The 20660-nt window shown below is 36.0% G+C and overlaps 1 protein-coding gene across 16 annotated transcripts in view; it reads right to left on the bottom strand.

The window, feature by feature from the left end:
* The window catches only part of DMD (dystrophin), a 1205254-nt gene that overhangs the window by 326068 nt on the left and 858526 nt on the right, over window positions 1-20660 (bottom strand). For all 16 annotated transcript variants that reach the window (XM_061453343.1, XM_061453346.1, XM_061453349.1 and 13 more), the window contains one exon: window positions 17734-17842. In XM_061453343.1, the coding sequence (XP_061309327.1) occupies window positions 17734-17842 (109 nt within the window). The remainder of the gene's footprint in view (window positions 1-17733; window positions 17843-20660) is intronic.

Below are 20660 nucleotides of genomic sequence, written 5' to 3' on the forward strand. Positions count from 1 at the left end.
AGTTAAAAAAATTGAGTTATTAAATTACTGATTACAATTACCTTTAGAAAGTGGTTGCACACTTCTTCTGACAATTACCTCCACTCAGAACAAAAATACACTTGAAACAATACCTGCTCCTTATTTCTCTTTCTTTCATGCTTGCAGAGATATGAACTTGTTCATTTAACAGAAGCATATGATGATTAAAATTAAAAGAGAAATATAAATCAATATTAATTACACAACATGTTGCAACAGATATAATTCTGAAACAATTTCTCTAGAGCTGCACTGACAGTTTCTGTGACTTAAAGGGGATAGTTTGTAGCAAATTTTACCCCCCTATAAGTCATCATAAATACAACTAAGTACTTAATCGTTCAACTTATTTATAGGTTATATCTGTTCACACCGGTGATATGATAAACAACAAAATCAAAATGACAATTAAAGTTTAAGACATTAAACCACACCAACCTGTAGCTATTAAGGTAATTTCTTATTAGGACTTTCTGCTGTTTAACAAAGGAAACAACACAGAAAAATAATAGGAGAAAAATAAAACACAGAACTAAAATGTCAAACAAAAAGCTGAAAACCAATCTAACTCCAAACTAGAAGTGATTTTCACCTTGCTCTTGAAATACACCTGACGAAACTCAAGAGCATATTGGTATTTTTTGCATCTTGAAAATAACCTGTAACGTTAAATTTTAAGAGTAAGAATATTAGGAATGTGCCATGAAACTGAAATTAAACTATTAAATGCAGAAATAAGAAAAGCAAAATGAAGTCAACTGCAGGAACACACTTTTTTTTCCTCCTTTTATTCTGCCTATTTCAGTGTTGTGTTTCAAGAGAGGGTTACACTGACAACTCAGAACACATAAAACTCCTTACTTAGGTACTGAACAGGAACAGAATAGACAGAAAGAATGACAACACTCCCAAGATCTTCAAACCCCTTTTGATACCTTCTTTTCAAGCCAAAGTCCTTAAGCAGAACACACTCAGTTCACAGGAATGTTCCCAACAATCCTTCTGAAAGTTTCAAGTAGTATTTAAGTTTTAATTACATAACGAGTGGTGTCCCTCAGGGATCGGTGTTGGGACCGGTCTTGTTCAACATCTTTGTTGGTGACATGGACAGTGGGATTGAGTGCGTCCTCAGAAAGTTTGCCGATGACACCAAGCTGTGTGGTTTGGCTGATACACTGGAGGGAGGGAATGCCATCCAGAGGGACCTTGACACACTTGTGAGGTGGGCTGATGCCAGCCTCGTGAAGTTTAACCATGCCAACTGCAAGGTCCTACACCTGGGTCAGAGCAATCCCAGGCACAGCTACAGGTTGGGCAGAGAAGAGATTCAGAGCATCCCTGAGGAGAAGGACTTGGGGGTGTTGGTTGATGAGAAAATGAACATGAGCCAGCAGTGTGTGCTTGCAGCCCAGAAAGCCAACCGTATCCTGGGCTGCATCAAAAGGAGCATGACCAGCAGGTCGAAGGAGGTGATCCTGCTTCTCTACTCTGCTCTCAGGAGACCTCACCTGAAGTATTGTGTGCAGTTCTGGTGTCCTCAACATCAAAAGAACACGGAACTGTTGGAACAAGTCCAGAGGAGGGTCATGAGGATGATCAGGGGACTGGAGCACCTCCCATATGAAGACAGGCTGAGGAAGTTGGGGCTGTTCAGTCTGGAGAAGAGAAGGCTGCATGGAGACTTCATAGCAGCCTTCCACTATCTGAAGGGGGCCTACAAGGATGCTGGGGAGGCACTCTTCACTAGGGACTGTAGTGACAGGACAAGGGGTAACAGGTTGAAACTTCAGCAGGGGAAGTTTAGATTGGATAGAAGGAGGAAATTCTTTTCTGTTAGAGTGGTGAGGCACTGGAATGGGCTGCCCAGGGAAGTTGTGAATGCTCCATCCCTGGCAGTGTTCAAGGTCAGGTTGGACAAAGCCTTGGGTGGCATGGTTTAGGGTGAGGTGTCCCTGCCCATGGCAGGGGGGTTGGAACTAAATGATCTTAAGGTCCTTTCCCACCCTAACTATTCTATGATTCTATGATTCTAAGGTAACTGCATCTACCAGGTCAAAACTTTTTGACAAGAAATTACACAGTAACTGCAGATTGAAATTCAGTTTGCATGTCTAGGTTCTTGGGGATTTAGTTCCATGGTTTGCAGTGCCAATTAAGACATATGCCAGCCTTAAATCCTTTACACAATAAATAGCAGTGACATACACCCACTAAACTTTGTTTCTGTTTTAGTCAAAGAAAGCGGGCTGTGTTTTACTCACTCCAAGGAAAACAGAGGAAGAATACCTGTACCCTGTGGCATATGTACAGACAACATTACTCAATGAATTTGTTATTTTAACATAAGCAAGATTGCCTTCTCTAGTGATAAGACAAAATTTCCTCTGTGGGCAAACCAGCATTTCACTGATTTCAATGTGGCACAGGCATGGTAGGGCTTGCTTATTTCATGGAAAGCCTCAGTGTCATCATACCAGCACTCGTATTCTTAAACTCCAAGTAGACTTCCCTGAGAGACATTTAGGAAGACAGTTCTGAGACTAATTTATTCCTTAGACTTGTCCCAGTGATAAATGAATAGCCTCATTTATCTCTGCTCTTCAAATTAAGGAAATAGACTAAAGAGTACATTAAGTTCTCCCATGCAGCACAACCCACGCAAGGTGCTCACTGCCAATAACATTATGTGAAGAGAGGCCTACAGCTACCTGCTACGTGTTCTGGGTCACAAAGGAGTTCCGAAAGAAAAGTAATACAATTGCAGGAGGCAACACAGCTCTGATTAACTGAAATAAATAATATCAATTTATTAAAGAAAAAAAAAAAAAAACAACATTTAAATTTGAAAGCAAGGATGGGGTATTTGTTGTGATTGGAACTCAATAATGGCTTCATGTTGATCAAAAAGTGTCCTGGGTTCAGCAGTAGCAGTCATTTTTCTCCTTCTTGGTAGCTGGTGCAGCGCTGTGTTTTGACTTTCAACTTGGGAACAGAGCTGATAACAATGATGTTTTGGTTTGGCCAAGGACTTTGTGAGACTCATTCTCTGCCAGGGAGGAGGGGAAGCCAGGAGGAAGCAGAGACAGGACACCTGACCCAAGCTAGCCAAAGAGGTATTCCATACCACAACACGTCATGTCCAGGATGTAACTGGGAGTTAGCCGGAAGGGCTGGGGGACTTCAGGGTTGGAGGAGGTATCAGTCGGTATTTGGTTGGGTTGGGGGGGTGAGTTATCAGTTGGCTGGTGGTGAGGTGTTGTATTCTCTTCCCTCTTTGTTTTTTTTATCATTATTATTATTGGTGGTAGCAGTAGTGATTTGTGTTATACCTTAGTTACTAAACTGTTCTCATCTCAACCTGAGGGAGTTGCATTCATTTCGATTCTCCTCTCCGTCCCTCTGGGAATAGGGGGAGGGCAAGAAGGGGGGGAGTGAGTGAATGAGCCCTCTGCCTAGTTTTAAACCATGACAAAAAGTTATTGCCAACAAAATTACATGCACAGCTCTAAATGTGGAAAATATGCACCCTTTACAGGTTTTAAGTGTTTTATCTCTAAGCTAACAGTTTATTAAGATTTTAATAAGCTTTTAAAGAAAAAAAAAACAAACGTTTCAAAGTGAGTCTTTCTGTCTTTGAATAGAACGCTAGTGTCAATTCCTAGGAAAGATTACTTAGTAACTGTATCATAGATATTTCATAGATAGTATTTGTTTATAGAGTATAAATGGGTAACTACTTAATTTCATAAACACTTAGGGAAATTTCACATTATGTGCTATTGCCATTAATTTAAAATACAAGTTAAGTTCCTAGACTTCCTTTGTATTCAATAAACTCTGAATGATTCCTAACAAGTCATTATGAATTATACACTCTTTAGATTAATACAGGTAAAAAAAAAGATGCTGATAGTTTATAAGATTAATAGTTAAAGTTTAGATCTAAAATAGCCTGTGCAGTGGGATGAAGAGAGGGAACACAACTAAGGACTCCATAATTCTTAGAGATGCAAAAGAAAGTCAAGGTTAAAACTGTCAGGAGAAAAGCGTTCACAAATGAATGTGTAGTGCTATATTTGAAAAATAATCATAAAAGCTATGGATTCTAATATGTTACTATTATTAATGAGTAGCATCATAACTAAATCTACAGTTTTGAAAGTTAAGTGTCAGCTTTCTCAGCCTTACCCTTCTTTGTCGTAGGAGAGATGTGGCAGACTTTTATTGCTCACCTCCTTTTCATATGTAGAAGCATGACTAAGCTGTTTATCGTACAATGCATTTTTCCCAATTTCTCCAAACACAACAGAATGATGTTTAGATATGTCTTTCACTCAGTCTAAAGAAAAGCTCTTGTTTTCACAAACACTGGATTGCAGTGGGAAAAAGAACATATGTCCCTGTCTGTCAGAAAAATAGAAAAATTCTAGCAAACACTAAGAATTTCAGTGATATAAATCTTCTGTGCGTCATAATGTAAATAGTATTAAGGTGAAGTTAACTTAGTGCTGCAGAGCAGAAAGTGAAGATTATGATCTGTTGTTGAGAAGAGCTCCTGTAAATACTTCCTTTATAATCCAGATACTTATAAATTGAATGCTAATGGTTTATTTGATGAGAATACTGCCATCATAGGTGGCAGTTCAAGAGCATTTCCGTGTAGAGATGTTATGACTTTTTAAAAAATCCTTCATAGAAGAGAATGAGGTTGGAGAATACTTCAGCAAACTACACATACATAAGTCTATGTACCCTGACAAGGTGCACCCATGAGTGCTGGGGAGCTGTGCAGATGGCATTGCAAAGCCCCTTTCTATAAACTTTGATGGATCATTGTGACAGGGAGAAGTGCCTTAAGACTGCAGTAAAGCAAATGTCACAGGACAAAATGGAGGACCCAGGTAACCACAGTGCCATGCAGTCAAGATGTGTGCACAAACTGAAACACAGGAGGTTTCCTCTAAATATCAGGAAACACTTTTTGCCTGTGAGGGTGACTGCTACAGGTTTTACAGAGAGGTTGTAGGGTCTCCATCCTTGGTAATACTCAAAAGTCGTCTGGAAACAATCCTGAGCAGCCTCCTCTAGGTCAGCCTGCTGAGTAGAAAAGCTAGACCAGATGACCTCCAGAGGTCCCTTCCAACCTGTGGCAACCTCTAAAGCTATATTTTCAGTTACAGTCTCTAAAACCCAAATTGGAAATAGTATGAGAATAGAGAATGCTTTGGGAGCAAAGCAGCTAAGACTGAACATAATGCATTAAATAATTCTGGCGCAGCATATGTAAACATTCAATGAACCACTCTATATGTGGTAGAAAAAGCTTTAAATTTGCAGTACTCTATGCTAGATAGACTATGACTCAAACAGGGGCATGTAATATAATACCAAAGATTGTAATATATATCTGTAAACTGAAGTAGCATTAATAACTCTTGCTCTGATTGAACCTATTGTTCTATTCAAACCTTTCTGAAAGATAAACTGCTCTGTAATTTAGTCTCCTTTTAATAATACAGCACTGTCATGGTATTCCTTGTGAACCTTTCCTTAGGCAAAGTTCAACATGACTGATGGACCCATTAAAAATTGAAAAGCAAAGGGTAAGGTATGAATGGATCACTTCTAGTGGGTGTAAGAATTAAGCAGACACTGAAACTAAAAATAGGTAACAGAAGTACCCTTCATATACTAGCTACATGGTGGTTCTACATTTCATTTCTAGCAGTATCATTGATTACAATAACAAGGCTGCTTTAACTATTAACACATACTTTAAAAGTTAGGTGAAAGCAATATTCTGAAATTATATAGTATCACCACTGGATACTCATCGCAATATTGGCATAATGTTTTAAAAATAGTCAATATGGGGATAAAAAACAAGCCACAAGCTAAACGAAAAAAAAACCAACAAACTCCAGTACAAACAATGTAATGGTGACGATTTAAAAATCTTGCTCTTTCTTCTATAAATAAACTTTATTTATGCAAACTATATATGACATGATCGTGTTCGTTACTTCTTTCTATTCTGTAGTTTAAATATTAGCTGAACAAATATCTGCAGTACCGCCACAAATTTTTCTGCTAAAGCAAAATTAACCATTTTTTTGGATACTGCTAGTGTTATTTTTACAAATGTAGAAGTTGATTCGAGTGCTGAGATAGTGGCATAATATAAACTGAGCTTATGTTAAGGCTAATATCCCTTGTTTATTGTAAAAAAAGTGAAAATAATCAGAAATGTTTGTGTTTTTTCCTCTCCTCTAAACAATTGTCTTGTTTCTTAATTGCAATAAGAAATGCCAGGAAACATGCAGCTGAGGGACACAATTTCTTTCTGGCTTGCCTGTGCCCTGTATCCTCTATTTTCATTACTGATTTGAGTCTTCCCTTAGGCATGCTTAACATGTTTTAAAAGGCAAAGAAGAAAAACTTGAAGTAGGGAATTCAGATGGGCTCAAATAAAATTAATAAGTAATATCTAAAACCTGTTATTTCCTACTGTGGATGTGAATCATATCTTCTTCTACTAGATTCCGTTTCTCATTTAGTGTATTCTTTTAATGTGGAAGATTTCACATGTCTAAGCAGAGAGGTTACAGAGCCTCAATCTGCATATACTGGTTTGCATAAAATAAGGTGAAGTTATACTGTACATTAAATGATTTGTATATTTATTATGTGGATTATCACATGGCAATTTTGGACAAACACTTTCTTCATAAGGTAAGTACAAAGTTTTGACTAAATTACACTAATTACATAAATTCATGGTTGCCTGTTGTAAATATATTCATGTCTTAGATAAAGAGTTTTATATTTGACAATGAAGATAACAGTTAAGAATATCCAAAGAATCAGCTAGGTTGGAAAGACCTTTAAGATCATCAAGTCCAACTTGTTATCCCAGGACTGTCAAGTCCACCACTAAACCGTGTCACTAAGGCCTAATCTACATGTTTTTTAACATTTCCAGGTATGGTGATTCCACCACTGCCCTGGGCAGCCTGTCCAATACCTGATCACCCTTTTGGTGAAGAAATTTTTTTCTAATATCCAACTTAAACCTCCCCTAGTGCAGCTTGAGGCCATTATCTCTTGTCCTGTCGTTCATTACCTGGGCAAAGAGGCTGACCCTCACCTCACTACAACCTCCTTTCAGTTAGTAGCAGAGAGCGATAGGGTGTCCCCCCCCCACGTTTTCATGTTTCAGTATGATAAATGGACTTTTTCCTTAATCAATCATGAAATAATTTTTTCCCTTTTTATAGACATAAACACTTTCACATTTTTCATTAGAACTTTAAGAGGAAACTTTAAGAAGGCATTATGTCAAGGGAGTTTTCTGAGGAACAGAAACACTACAAACTTTATACTGCAGGAACACTTTGACTCCCAAAGAGATCCATGATACTAACAATCAATTTAAAACTATTTTCTCTGTAAAACACAGCAATAATCTGCATATGCCAAAGTACAGTCAATGGAGTTATTTGTCTCATGAGGACTACTTCTATGTTTGGCTTTTTAAAGATAAAATTACCTGATTGGCTCTTGAACTAAATGAAGCATTGAGGAAAATGTTCCAGACTACTTTAGGATTTCTTGAACTGCTGGGCAGACTCCTTGTGTTGATACTCTTTGGTAATATTAAGACACTTTGAGTAGGCAAGTTGGTTGTTTTCTTTTTTTAACAATCTCATAATATTACTTTTGCTGTTACTTAATATTTTTAAAATGAAACAAATGTTTGTTTTTTTTTTTATTTACTCTTCTCCTGCTACCCTACCCCCCTCCACTCCATGGATGTTTTCAGTAATTGATTTCTGCATCCCTAATTGAGCTCCTTAATATTTAGAAATATACACAATCATTTCTGGGCAGTCTGAAGAGTTTCAGTTCAAGGAGTCAAGCATTATTTTTTTGAAAACAGTCTTTTTTTTTCTGTTGTTGTTTTTTAAATGAAGTATTATTTGTATCCCTGTAGAAAGTATTATTTTTTTCCAAAGTATAAGAGTCTTTTTCAAGAAGCAGTTGTTGCAGTTGTTATGAAAGGGTTTCACAAAAATTAATGTTTTGTACTACAGCAGTTGTAGTGTTCCATCAAATTCTGTCACATAACTTGCCTTATAAAAAACATTGTCACAACATCTGTCTCAAATAATGCAAGCACCTCTCACTACTCCTTTTGTCTGTAAAAGTAACAAGTTCCTTGATTTAGTATGCAGCTTTCAATTGGATGTCAATTCATATGACAACAATTTACATTTCCAGTGTACCACTACTAGAATGCAACTGAATTTTGGCAGCTTTTCCTAGTTCTTCGATACTAGGAAAAATGCATATTGCCAGCAGCTCTAACTTTTACAGTCTCATGAAAAAAATCATCTCTTCTAATTTGGTAGGATCTACAAATTGATGCAACAGGCATGAATTGCTATCCTAGCCAACACGAACTCTGAAGACAGAAGTGTAAAATATTGTACACTGATACAGAATACCAAAGAGCCAGTGGAATTTTAGGTATCATGTAGTTAAAAAAAAGAAACAAACCAAAAAACCCCCCAACCCCCCTGCCAAAAAAAAACCCCACAAAACCAAAACTAAACAAAACAAACAAGCAAAAAGCGCACAAAAAAAAAAAAAAAAGCCAAACAAAAAACAACCCCAAAAAACTCAGAACATGTTTGAAGAAGGTTTGAAATAATCAGAATGCAGTTATTAGCTAATTTAACAGTGTTACCGTATTCATGCAAAAATTGCTGCCTACCCTTATTCTTGGAGAGAAAAGGTCTGCAGAATAAAAATCAGTTGTTGAAAGTTACAGAAGGCAAGATTGTCGCTGCCGCTTTGCTTCTGACAAAGTAATTCCTCAAATCATCTCTTCTTTCATCAGATGTGTTAAAATATCTTGTTTTGTACTACTTTGTGAAACACTCATCAAGCTTTCTCACGACAACACATATAATGCTTACTTTTCAAGTCAAACTGACCTCTATTGCACTTCTAGCTATTTTAGGGAGAATTGCCTTTGGGTACTTAAGTGTCATCTGACCACCAATCTATTGTTGAAGGATATATCAGTAATGCAAATATCTACCTGCATATCTCCAACACTGATGTTCCCTGCTATTGATATAATCAAAGATAATAGTCTGATATTTCAGGGACAAGTTTCATATAAACAAGACTAAAGAATTTTCTGGCTGGATTAGAAGAGGTTTTCATTTGCCATCTCTTCCTCATTTTAGCCTTCTACAGTTTATGGAGCAAGTCAGTCAGTCTGTCTGTCTTTCATCATCTCATGCTCTCTGACAAGAGCAGAAGTGCTAGAAGCAATTATGAGCTTTGTTCCTCATTCCCTGTGGCCTTGTCTCTGCTCATGATCTGTAATCACACTTGCTCACACTCTTTGGTTGGCTGTTTTTCTGCAGAGCAGACCTAACTCTGTGGCAGCTCCGGTCACCACAGAAATATCAGGAAGGATGTCAGCCATTGTATTTTTCAGTAGGATATGACCACAACAGCACTGAGCACTGCTCTGAAAGCAGAAGTCAACTTAGTTTGCTCTTTTAAAAAGACAAGTGATAGAATCACAGAATGCTTAGGATCAACAAAGAATAGCAGACAGGTCAAGAGGACTGTGTGCAGGATGACCTATCACTTCCTATTATTCTATGAAATTAAGAGATTTTCACACAATGTAGTTGCCAATAGACCTAATTACTATATAAAATGAAACAGGAAAGAGAGATTGCTGCTATTTGCAAGCAGCAAATACATATAGAGAGTCATATATAGTAATTCAGGTTACTGTAACAAAAAGAAGGAAGAGAGGCAGGGTGAGTTTAAAGAATGGGGGAAAAAGTGTGATGGAAAGCTAGAAACTGGGGTAGAAAAACTGAAAAGGAGCACAGACTACCATTTTATTATGGATACTTTTGCTAGGAACTCTGAGAATCCCCTTTTCTGTATCTTCCAGAGTGAACTAATTAAAAGTCTTGATGCTGTCTTTGTTTTAAAATTGTGGTGTTGCCATATTTTTTGAAGATGACTAATACTGGATTCTGCAGCCTATGCTGAACACAATTCTAGAGAAAAATTAACATTAATTAAATTCCTTCCTGAACCATGCTACACAAGCCATGTAAAAAAGACCAACTATAACTATAACTTCTGCACTCTCACCTGGTATAGGTTTGCAATAATAGTTTGCAATAACAGTATGCTATCACTTACATTTCATGGGATTTAATAAAACTGAATCCTGTATATCCTGCTGCTTCTAACTACTGATCAAGAAACTAAATGAAAGAAAACAATCTGCAAACCCTGGTCCTCAGAAGAAAATACCAGCTCATATTTTAAAAATAGAATAGGTGAATGAGGTCCTTTGAAAGACTGATGACAGCATTAATCTTTCTTACATCATAAATCTTGACAGCTGCACTTTCAACAATAGAATAGAAAAAGACCAATATTCCATATTGTCTTTAATAACAACAAAGCAGCCCACTCCTGATTTCACTTTCCGATTTACATTTCATCATAGGTATAACTAAAATTCTGAGCAGTAACACAGACTAAGTTTTTCTACTGAGCCCTGAAAAAATGAAAGTAGAAGACTACGTTCCTTTTGTAAACTGCATTTTCATACCTTATTACAGATACTTTCAAAGAGTAACTTACTGCAGGACAGCTGAAATAGGATGTTAAATACAAAGGTGTAACCTTCTTTCTTCTGATTTAAATCACGTATTTGTGGTGTAGGTATATTTTGCATGTATTTTTTACTTGTCAGGTAATCCAGAAACAAACCCTCACATCACAATATGCTGTAAAGATCAAGATAGAAATTCTCAGAATCATAAAGATTCACGTTTATAAACTTGCTTATTATGTTTTTATTCACAGAGCTCTGAAGGCATAGTGTCAGCTTTTTAACCAGACTCTTTTCATTACTACTCCCTGTTGGTGTTGCAGCAGATGCTGTGAATGACCTCCAGAGATTCTTGAAGCTATATGCAGAGAGAAAATTGAATCTGAAAGCTTTATTAGACAAGTTTGTCTTTAGCTTGTGTCTGATGTCAGCTGTATTGACAAATAGAACTGCTTGTGAAACTGGGTCCTGACCTTGAAAAATCTCCAATCAAATAGTAACATTCAGTTTTGTGCCATATTCCTATCTATTAGATGTAGCAGAAGTGAAAAGGCTTCTTAAGGAAAATCAGACAGAACAAGCAACTCCTCTTCTGTACACAGTGGGGAAACTAGATATATGGCAATGTACACATAACAGTACTAACTCAGGCTGGCATATGTGAACTTTTTTACTGTAAATTAAAATTATTCAAAATCAATACATTTATAAATATTTATATAAACTACTGTTTATTCCCTCATCCAAAAGCAACCAAAAGAAAAGGTAAAGACAACAATCTATTCCTTTATACTATTCCACTTCATACAAGAGTTAGCAACCTTTGTCAGGCCAGCTGATTTAAGCAAGAGCCTACTCTTACTGCTGTCCACTGATTAAAAACTCAGGGTATTCTTTATGATATGTCTTTACTGCCTTGCTCCCTATTAATTTTCTCTCTTGTACTTTGTTCTACTGAAACTTTACATAAACTTAATTATAACTAATATTAAAAATAGACATTTCTTTTAGATTCAAGATGCACCTATTCCAGACATGTCCATTATTAGAAATAATATTTCTTTCTATTACAACTCTCATGCTAGCAGTCTTATTTACTGGTGCCCTAAAACTAATGTGCACTAAAATGGGCTACTGGCGGTAACATTACATTCTAATTCAGTGTGGAACTAGTTGTCACAAGAGATGCACGCTGTGGATTTTTAGCTGTTCAACTCTGTGGAGAATGATTCTGCAAAATTAAATATCTACCGTGTACTCCAGACAGGCATTTTAATAGCTAATAGCAGGGGTTTTTTTTAAATGGAAAATGTTATGTGCAATGCATTTTTAAATATCAAAAAACATTTGCATTAATATTGAAAACACTGTAGAAGCGCATGTCCCTAGATCATTCAGTCTTCCCCAAGGAATTATTCTGAGTATTCTTGTTATACATCTTGTTATATATCTTGTCTCAGTTATACGATGCCAGCTGCTATAAACAATACAGACACTCTATCTGATTTGTACATTTGTTTTTAATTTACCATCTGAATACACATATTGTTATCTTTTCAGATGCACATAATGAAACGCACAAGGAATTTTAAGACTAGCATTTGGAAATTCTGAAAAAAACAACAGTTCTGAACTATGTCATATGCGTTCACTCAAGTAATGTGCATAATATATAAACAATGACTGCTTCAGAGCACATTAGCTATGAAATACTACAAAAAAAGAAAATAGCATCTATTGTGCGTTTTTGCCCAAAGCTAGTTATTGTAATTTTGTTTATTACATATTTTCAGTGTCTCTTGAATATCCCTCTAAAACAAATGGTTTGTTTGTTTTTAAAGAGGCAGTGGGGCATCACATGATCCATCTCAGAAATCCATAGAATGAATAGATTTCAACACATATAGTTTCAAAACCAAAACATTCTTCATCCCCACTGGAAATATTTAACCAAATATCATATCAGATATTTAACAGGGCAGTCTTCAATATGCAGAATGTCCAATATGTACATCTGCCTATCTAAGAATTAATATAGAATACTAGACCGCTCAATTATGCATTTTGTATGAAAAGAAAATTCCAGGTGCATAAAATACAGACACTAGCACTACAAAGCCCCTTTCAGCTTCTGAGGTTGCTAGATTTTCATAGAATCATAGAACGGCATGGGTTGGAAGGTTGCAACTGCCCTGCCATGGAATGGGCACCTACCACTAGACCAGGTTGCTCAAAGCCCCATCCATCCAGGCCTTGAACACTCCCAGGGATGGATCAGACACAGCTTCTCTGGGGTTCCAGTGCCTCACCATCCTCATAGTGAAGAATTCCTTCCTATTATCTACTGTAAATCTACCCTCTTTCAGTTTAAAGCCATTCCCCCTTGTCCTATCGCTACATGCCTCTGTAAAAAGTCTTCCTCCAGCGTTCTTCTAGGCCACCTTTAGGTATTAGTTTTAAACATTATGCTATTTTATCAAGGTATGTATTTTCACATATATGCTTTTGTTTGCTGCTAATTTTCCTCAAAAAACTACAGTCTCATAAATTGTATAATTTTAGTAGCACTAGTACATGTTTCTTATGTTATATTACATTCCAAACAGCATGTATTAATTTAAATTGTATTAAGCCACAGTGTTACATATATTCAGAGAGTAACAATAGTAATATTCTTCAGGGACTGTTTTATAAGATCTTATGAACGTAGAACGAAGCAGCATGACTAGTCCAGGTTGGGACTTTTTTCATGGAGGCAAGCTAAACTTTCCCAAGCAGAATGAGGCATACCTTAGGATGCAGTCCTTCAGCTAAAATATCAAATGATAAGCAAATGAAATTCTGTTGTCCCTAGTTCCCCAGATTCACAAATATCACTTTTTCAGTTCAAACCCCCAAAACTCAAGGTATAAACTCTGCAGGTGTCTGCTGTGAACACTTTTTCTATGTCCCAACTGAATAAGCAACGAGTTCTCTTTTGGTTAAATTACCTGGTGAAGTTACAACTTACTTCTCATGTACTCAACTTAATACATCACTCCTCTCCTATTCTCCTTTATTAATTCTAAATCCTGATTGTATGTATTTGAAGAAAGATACTTAAAGATCATAGCTGGGGTTATGAGTTCTGGTGGTACAGTATTAGTGTTCTTCAAATTCTTTGCATGAAATATACAATAACTAACAATGCATATAAAGCCTTTCTGCCAAATGCATCTCGAACTCTGTTACAATTTGTAAAACAAAACCTTTTTTTTTTTAATCTTTTTTTTTAGGTCTGCTACAAACTGCTTCAAAATTAGACTGATAACTTGTGAGGTTTAAAGGGACAATTTCTACCTATTTTCAGATGTAATTTTACCATTGTAATTGGCACTAACATTTTTCTTCATTTCAGAGTCATATATTTTTCTGTTTTGCTTGAGTAGGCATTTCATAAAAAAGATAAAAACGTGTAAAAATTCAGGGGAAAAATGAAATTGATTGCACACAAAGTACTGTTCACTGAATAAGTGAAACAAACTGCAAGAGTGCAAATATAATGTACCACTCTTAGTTTCATTAGCTGCATATGCAAAATGTAAAATTAGTTGACAAAGTATTTTCAGCTCTATCCATTCACAGCTATTTTTAAATTTCACTAACTTCAAGTATAGCATGACTGAAAGTAAATACATAAAAGAAATTTTATTTTTTAAGTATAGTTCTAACTGAAAGAGGCCAAAATTTTTCCCTTGAAAGAAGGTAAAGAGAAAATGTCTTCTATAGGACCAAAGCCAGGAATGTCTCCCACCCCACAATGCATTCACATGGGGTTACAAAGCCCTATGTAACTTTACCTAACTTATTAAGAAAGTACAGTGGTATCACTTCAGTATATTAGCAGTCACATAATTGCTAACGATACTATTAAAATTTGTCCCTCCTGTAAAAGAACATTCCAAAACTTCATTTCTCTCTGCTTATAACATTTTCAAACCACTGGCTTAGCAATGCATCAAGGTATTTGGCTAGAGACATTCACACAATTTCAAGTAGGATAGCAAGTGTGATTTCCTTCCTGAATCATCTTGTCTTGGAAGTCAATCTTTGCTAAGGTTTTAGGCATACCCTTCAGCTAAGTACATTTTTCAAGCTGGAAAACTAGTTCTTGTTCATTATGCCAAGGGCACGCTGGACTGGTGGGATATTAAGGACTTTTTTTAGTGCTCCTTCTGGCAAAGAAACTATAATACACACACCTTGAAATAATTATAAGCAGGGTCCTTTACCTCTGTAACAGCCACCAGATATTATATTTAGTAAGACCCTCTGGCTGAGTGCTTGTAGCCAGATTACACCAAATGATACCTGACAGGGCAGTAGAGATTTGACAATTACATCTTCATTCCCTAGTCTCAAACACAGATGGCAACATTATTAAATTCTGATGTCCACAAAAGTCTCTACAGAATCAGGAAGAGAATAATTATCAACATAAGATACTGCCATTGCTTCACAGAGTCCTTCCAAAATTATTTTTGTGCATCTTTCTTTAAAAAAAAAATACTTTTCATGAGGTAATTGTTTGATTTTGTTTGTTTACCTTTCATTGTTTGATTTTATCAGGCTCGGTTAAAGCTAGCTCTCCCATACCCAGTTTAAGTCTCTATGTACACCAAAGCATTGTCCCTAAGAATCAGTAGCAAGTCCCTCAGATTTTCTACAATGTAAATGGTTAAAATAACTTAGAGCATAGTATGAAAAAACATGACATTGAATTTCCACCCCCCTCTTTTTTTTAAATTAAGTACAAAAATGTTTTAGTAACACATAGCACTTTCTGTCTTTGCAGATGTAGAAGAGAAGGCTCAGGGAGATCATATCCATGTGTGTAAATATCTGAGTAGTGGAGTAAAGAAGACAGAGCCAGACTCTCTTCAGTAATGCCAGAGGTGCCATGTGAAAACTGAAATACCAGAAAACTTATTTGGTTTACTATAAGAGTGGTTCAACACTGGCACAAGTTGCCTGGAGAGCTTCTGGAGTATCCATCCTTGGGAACAGTTAAAACCTGAATGGATCTGACCCTGAGCAACCTGCACTAATTGACTGTGCTTTGAGCGAGAGAAATAGATGTCTTCATAGGTCCCTTCTGAGCTCTACACTTCTGTGGTGATACATCTATAATGTGATTGCAGTAAACTGACTCAAATAAAGAAAAATTATGAATTACTGTTACAAGCACAGGTTCAAATTTTTAGTGCTCTTGGCAATAGAAAGGAAATCAATATTCCTGTTTAATCCTTTATAGAATACCAGTGCTTTCACTTTCTGCATGTATAATTCCATCTCCTGAGTCTCAGAAATGTTAGTAGTCAGAACCTGTGTCTTAAATTAAGATAAATGAATAATTTTGCAATTCCCCAACTAAAGGTAAGTTAATATAGGAATCTATTGTACTACTTCTGTGTGGTCTTTCCTGTTCTGTTATTACCATTTCCTTTGTAACAGCAGACACACAGTTCACCAACACACCCTCCCCCTGGAATCTGACATAACCTGCTTACACAGAAAACTAAAGCAAGTTTATTGACCCAGCACAGCAAAAAATGATTACACATCTCCTTCAGTTCCCCCAAGCCATTACATGAATTTCTACAGTATGCCTTAGAACAAAATCCTGTAAAGCAAGAATAATGCTGCACTACAAGTTTTAAAAAAAAATACTAGTGGTATTTAGCCCTTCTCAGAAATTTAAATTATCGACACTGGAACCACAGCAACTCTAATTGACTAAAACAAAATTAAGTAAGATTTAACACATCATAAGGAAGATATCTATTTTGCTTGAATTGATATATGCTACTCTGACAGAAGTTGGACTGTCTTCTGGTACTGAATATTCTAGATTCTGTTTCTACGGCACAACTATTTACTTCTCTGAAAAAGAAAAATTCTGCTTTGCTGCTCTAGAGAGTCACCTGTAGAAGGCAGAGAATTCTCCAATTTCAGGTTTTCTTGTGTGCTACCCATTAAAACATGTTAAAAGCAAGAGAGATCAACATTCTACAAGCAATCAAATCCCAGGTGATTACTGTAGCTGTATTATAGCTTGAGTTACAGGCAATGTGACAAGGGGCTTGAGGGAGAAGGATTTCTTTCTGCTCCCACATCTGATGAGCAGCATTCCAAAGTGTACAGGGGAGTAACATTCTTCAATCTAAGAAACTGAGATGGTTCAATATCAAGCATAGAATCTTTGAGACTTTAGAAACTCAGATAATCCAGTACTTCCATCATGGATTTCTTTTTTATCCATACTCATTCACTACAGTTCAAAGAAAAGCAGTAGGAAACAAAATCCATTTATCAAGGAGATAAAAATGAGTTTGCACTCTTTGTAGGGAACAAGCAGGTGCAAACAGATATGAGAAGAATCTAATATAAATATTGTCCAAAAAACCCTTAAATTCAGTGGAGATCAAGTCTCTTGTGAATTCCTGAACTCAAGACACCCAGAGACGTACATCACAGACTTAAAGTTTAACTTCAGGATTACTCTTACCATGTTGTCATACTACCTTCTCTATGAATACACATGATTTGTCTTGAAACAGTCTCAGTTCATTGCCCTATCATAAAAAGTAATTTCAGAATTTCAGTCTCTGAGCAATTTATATCCACTTGACCTGTAACATCTTTTAATTTAAATAATTCTTCTCCCTTCCTAGTATTACCCCCATGAATATATGTAGAAAGTCAAAATCCCATCTCACCTCTTCATAGAATAAAGAAACAAGACTTTGAAACTAATAATCTAAAAAGCATGCTACAATCTTTTCATCAATACCATAATCTAATTTGTCTTCTGGGACACATTACGCAAAATAGAAAGGAAACAATAAAAATACCAACTTGAATTCCACACTAGCACAGCTCCCATTTACAAGCTAAAGGTGACATTTTTAAGGATGCAGAATGAAGTCACATGGACTCTAGACATTTTCATTTTAACTCTATGACTTGTAATTAATTTCAAAAGATGTATATACTGAAGCACTTACAGACACTTGAAGAGAAAAGGCCAAATGCTGCTAATGCTGGTTTTTCCTTTAGTTGTTGAATTAAGTGGTTTATTGCCTTCCAGTCAGCATTCAAGTCTTCTAATTTTTTCTACAAAATAAAATTACAATATATTAAATTTGTAACACATAATTAAATGTAAATAGATATAAAATAAATTCATTATTTTTCCTCCACCTGATGAACCATCTCAATTAGGGAAAAAAAAAAAAAAAAAGCAAAGCACTGGCTTGCCCTGCTCCCTGGTCAACAGGCATTTGCATCTTCTTAGGGAACACAGGATGATAACTTCTTTAACATACAGTAAAAAGGTGGGGATCTGTAATCACCACAAACTAGAGATATGAATTTCTAAAATTAAAATAGAAAGGTGAATTATGTATTAAAACACCCCAACAACCTTGTCAAGAAAAAAACTCTGCAATTTGCAATATCAAAAAATGCAGAACACATCTTCCACCTATTAAAAAAAAAAAAAAAAAAAGTAAAACAAAAGTCTAAGGAGTCTTCAGGGAGTCATTAACTTCAGTGTGTGGGCATGCAAACCTGCCAGTAATGGCTAACCTGTTACTTTTAAACAAACCTTAAGTGAAAGTCTGGTGTGTGATTTATATCAGTCCTCAGACAACCCGAACAGGACTTTAGTCTTGAAAATGCTGTTTCCACCTCTCTAAGGTCTATAAGGAAGGATTAAGCACCGCAGTTCTATGCTGGCATCTCTAAAAAGTCTTGAGATGAAGACTGTTTCTTTATTTAAGCCACTACCTGATTGCCTGCAACAAAAAGCAGCACAGAGTACCAGTGCCATTTAGGCATGCTTTAAGCATTCTTGTCCAATTCACAATTAGATCCTGTCCTGATGGAAACAGAATGCTTATAAAGAAAGGTACTTTAATTACTTAGAGTCTAAAATGACAGGGGCCAATAAGAAAGGGATAGGGAACAATACTCATTAAATTGAAGACGCAGTTAGGTAGCACAATTTTATACTCTGATATGTCAGGGGAGTGTTTCTAGAATTTGCCTCAAGCTTTTCCATAAACACTCTAAATGTGTAAAGTTCTTTTATACCTTTCACCAATGGCAGCCAGAATATTACCTGGTACAAACTCTAGACAGGTTTTTGTGTGAATGCTTTTTGATAGGGCAGGAGAGAAAGAATACAATTCTGCATTAGGGAATAAACCAACTTTTAATCTTTAAGAGCAGTTTAAAAACTGCATTAAAAATTAAATAAAAAGTCAGGAATATTAGAGATTCTCTTTGATAATAGCCTATGAGAACTAGATAAAAATAGCAATCAGGTATACATGATAAAATTCAGAATCATACTTATGCTTTATTTCTGTGTGGATTACATGTGTGGGCATATGGAAACACATATTTTGGACACATTTTATGCCAGATTTTAAAGTTCCTTTATTTTCTGCTATTGTAGCCCAATAACCTACTTCCAGAGCTGAAAATTCAAAGGACTACTCCAATATCTATTTATCCAATAGTAGCAGAGAGTGCAGAGAGCCCTTAAAAACAAAAACTGGACAGATTATACTATCAAAGTCTGGCTTCATTTTACACTATACTCATCAGTAACTCAGGAAGGAGGTATGGATGGTATAAATATAATACTGGTCCTCACTATGAGTAACTGTTTAACTATTCATGTAGATGTGAGCCAGGGCTTGCTTTCCAGCAATGCCAAAATATAAAACATGCCCACAACCAACATTAGGGTTTTTTTTTGAGGCAAACTCTACACCACTAATAGAAGAGTAGCTAGTTTTAAACTCTTCTATCAGAATTATATTTTGATCTAATTTTGCATCTACCATAAATTATCATGTATGTATTAAAATGTTAACTTTGAGCACAGTAATTTTGCTGTAATTGCAACTCTAAAACTTTGGTGACAAGTATGAACATCAAAATATGTTGCACTGAGGAACACTTTTATTGATTTCTTTTAAATGTCAGCACTGGTACAATTTAAGAGAGGTTAGCATTCATACACGAACTAATCTCACTGGCAGAGCTAAAACTAGATAGATAGAGAGAAGTGCTGTAATCTTTTAAATGCAAGACTGATGAGAATGAAAATGAGTTCCTCACTACTTACTCTCTCACACAACACGTGAAAGGACAAACTGAATGCTGTGGTAAGGGAACTACAGCTTTGACACTACCACAGCAACCCTTTCCTGAATAAACTGTACTTTTTGAGTGCTGTTAATCACGAGATTGGGACTTATGTTCTTTTCATTGCCAATGTCATCAGCCATAAACTCTCCCTTCCCCATGTACAACAGCTTTACAGAAATGCATTTCTAAAGCATGAAATCCATTTTATAAAAGTGAATAGGTCTGATTATTAAAGTGCTAGTGCTTAAAGGATCACACATCTCATCCCATTCTTGATTCTTAAAGCAGCCAATACTAGGATTTGTTTTGCCAACAAAAATATTTTTACAGTCCTCTATTGCAAAATTCTATTTTAGTATGCTTAGTGAAGCTGTAAAAATATACTTATTTCAGTGACATAGCTATAACATTAAGTATGTGTCAATATAAATCCGTGGGAATTGATTTATATTCCAAATGAATTCCAAATCAAAAATATACTATAATGAAAGTATATCATAAAGGTTGCAAAGATAACTAACTAAACATTAGGAAATGCCATTAACTATGAACGTTAATTCAGATACCATGCACATAATTGGACCAGTATCTTTAATTCTCTCACACATACTGTCTTCCAGCACCAGAGAGGATTCCGGTGTGAATGAATCTGTAAGACCTCTACTTTATTGAAAAGAATCAGAAGATCTGAATTAAGGAAATCAGAGAGAAAAAAAGAAAGCTCAGAGAAAGGTGCCGCAGACAACTAAGTATTCCACAAAGCTGCCAA

The sequence above is a fragment of the Pezoporus flaviventris genome, unplaced genomic scaffold, assembly GCF_033815535.1.
Source record: "Pezoporus flaviventris isolate CSIRO_AGI_PZ_B2104156 unplaced genomic scaffold, CSIRO_AGI_Pfla_v1 ptg000015l, whole genome shotgun sequence".
In the NCBI taxonomy this organism is placed as follows: Eukaryota; Metazoa; Chordata; class Aves; order Psittaciformes; family Psittacidae; genus Pezoporus; species Pezoporus flaviventris.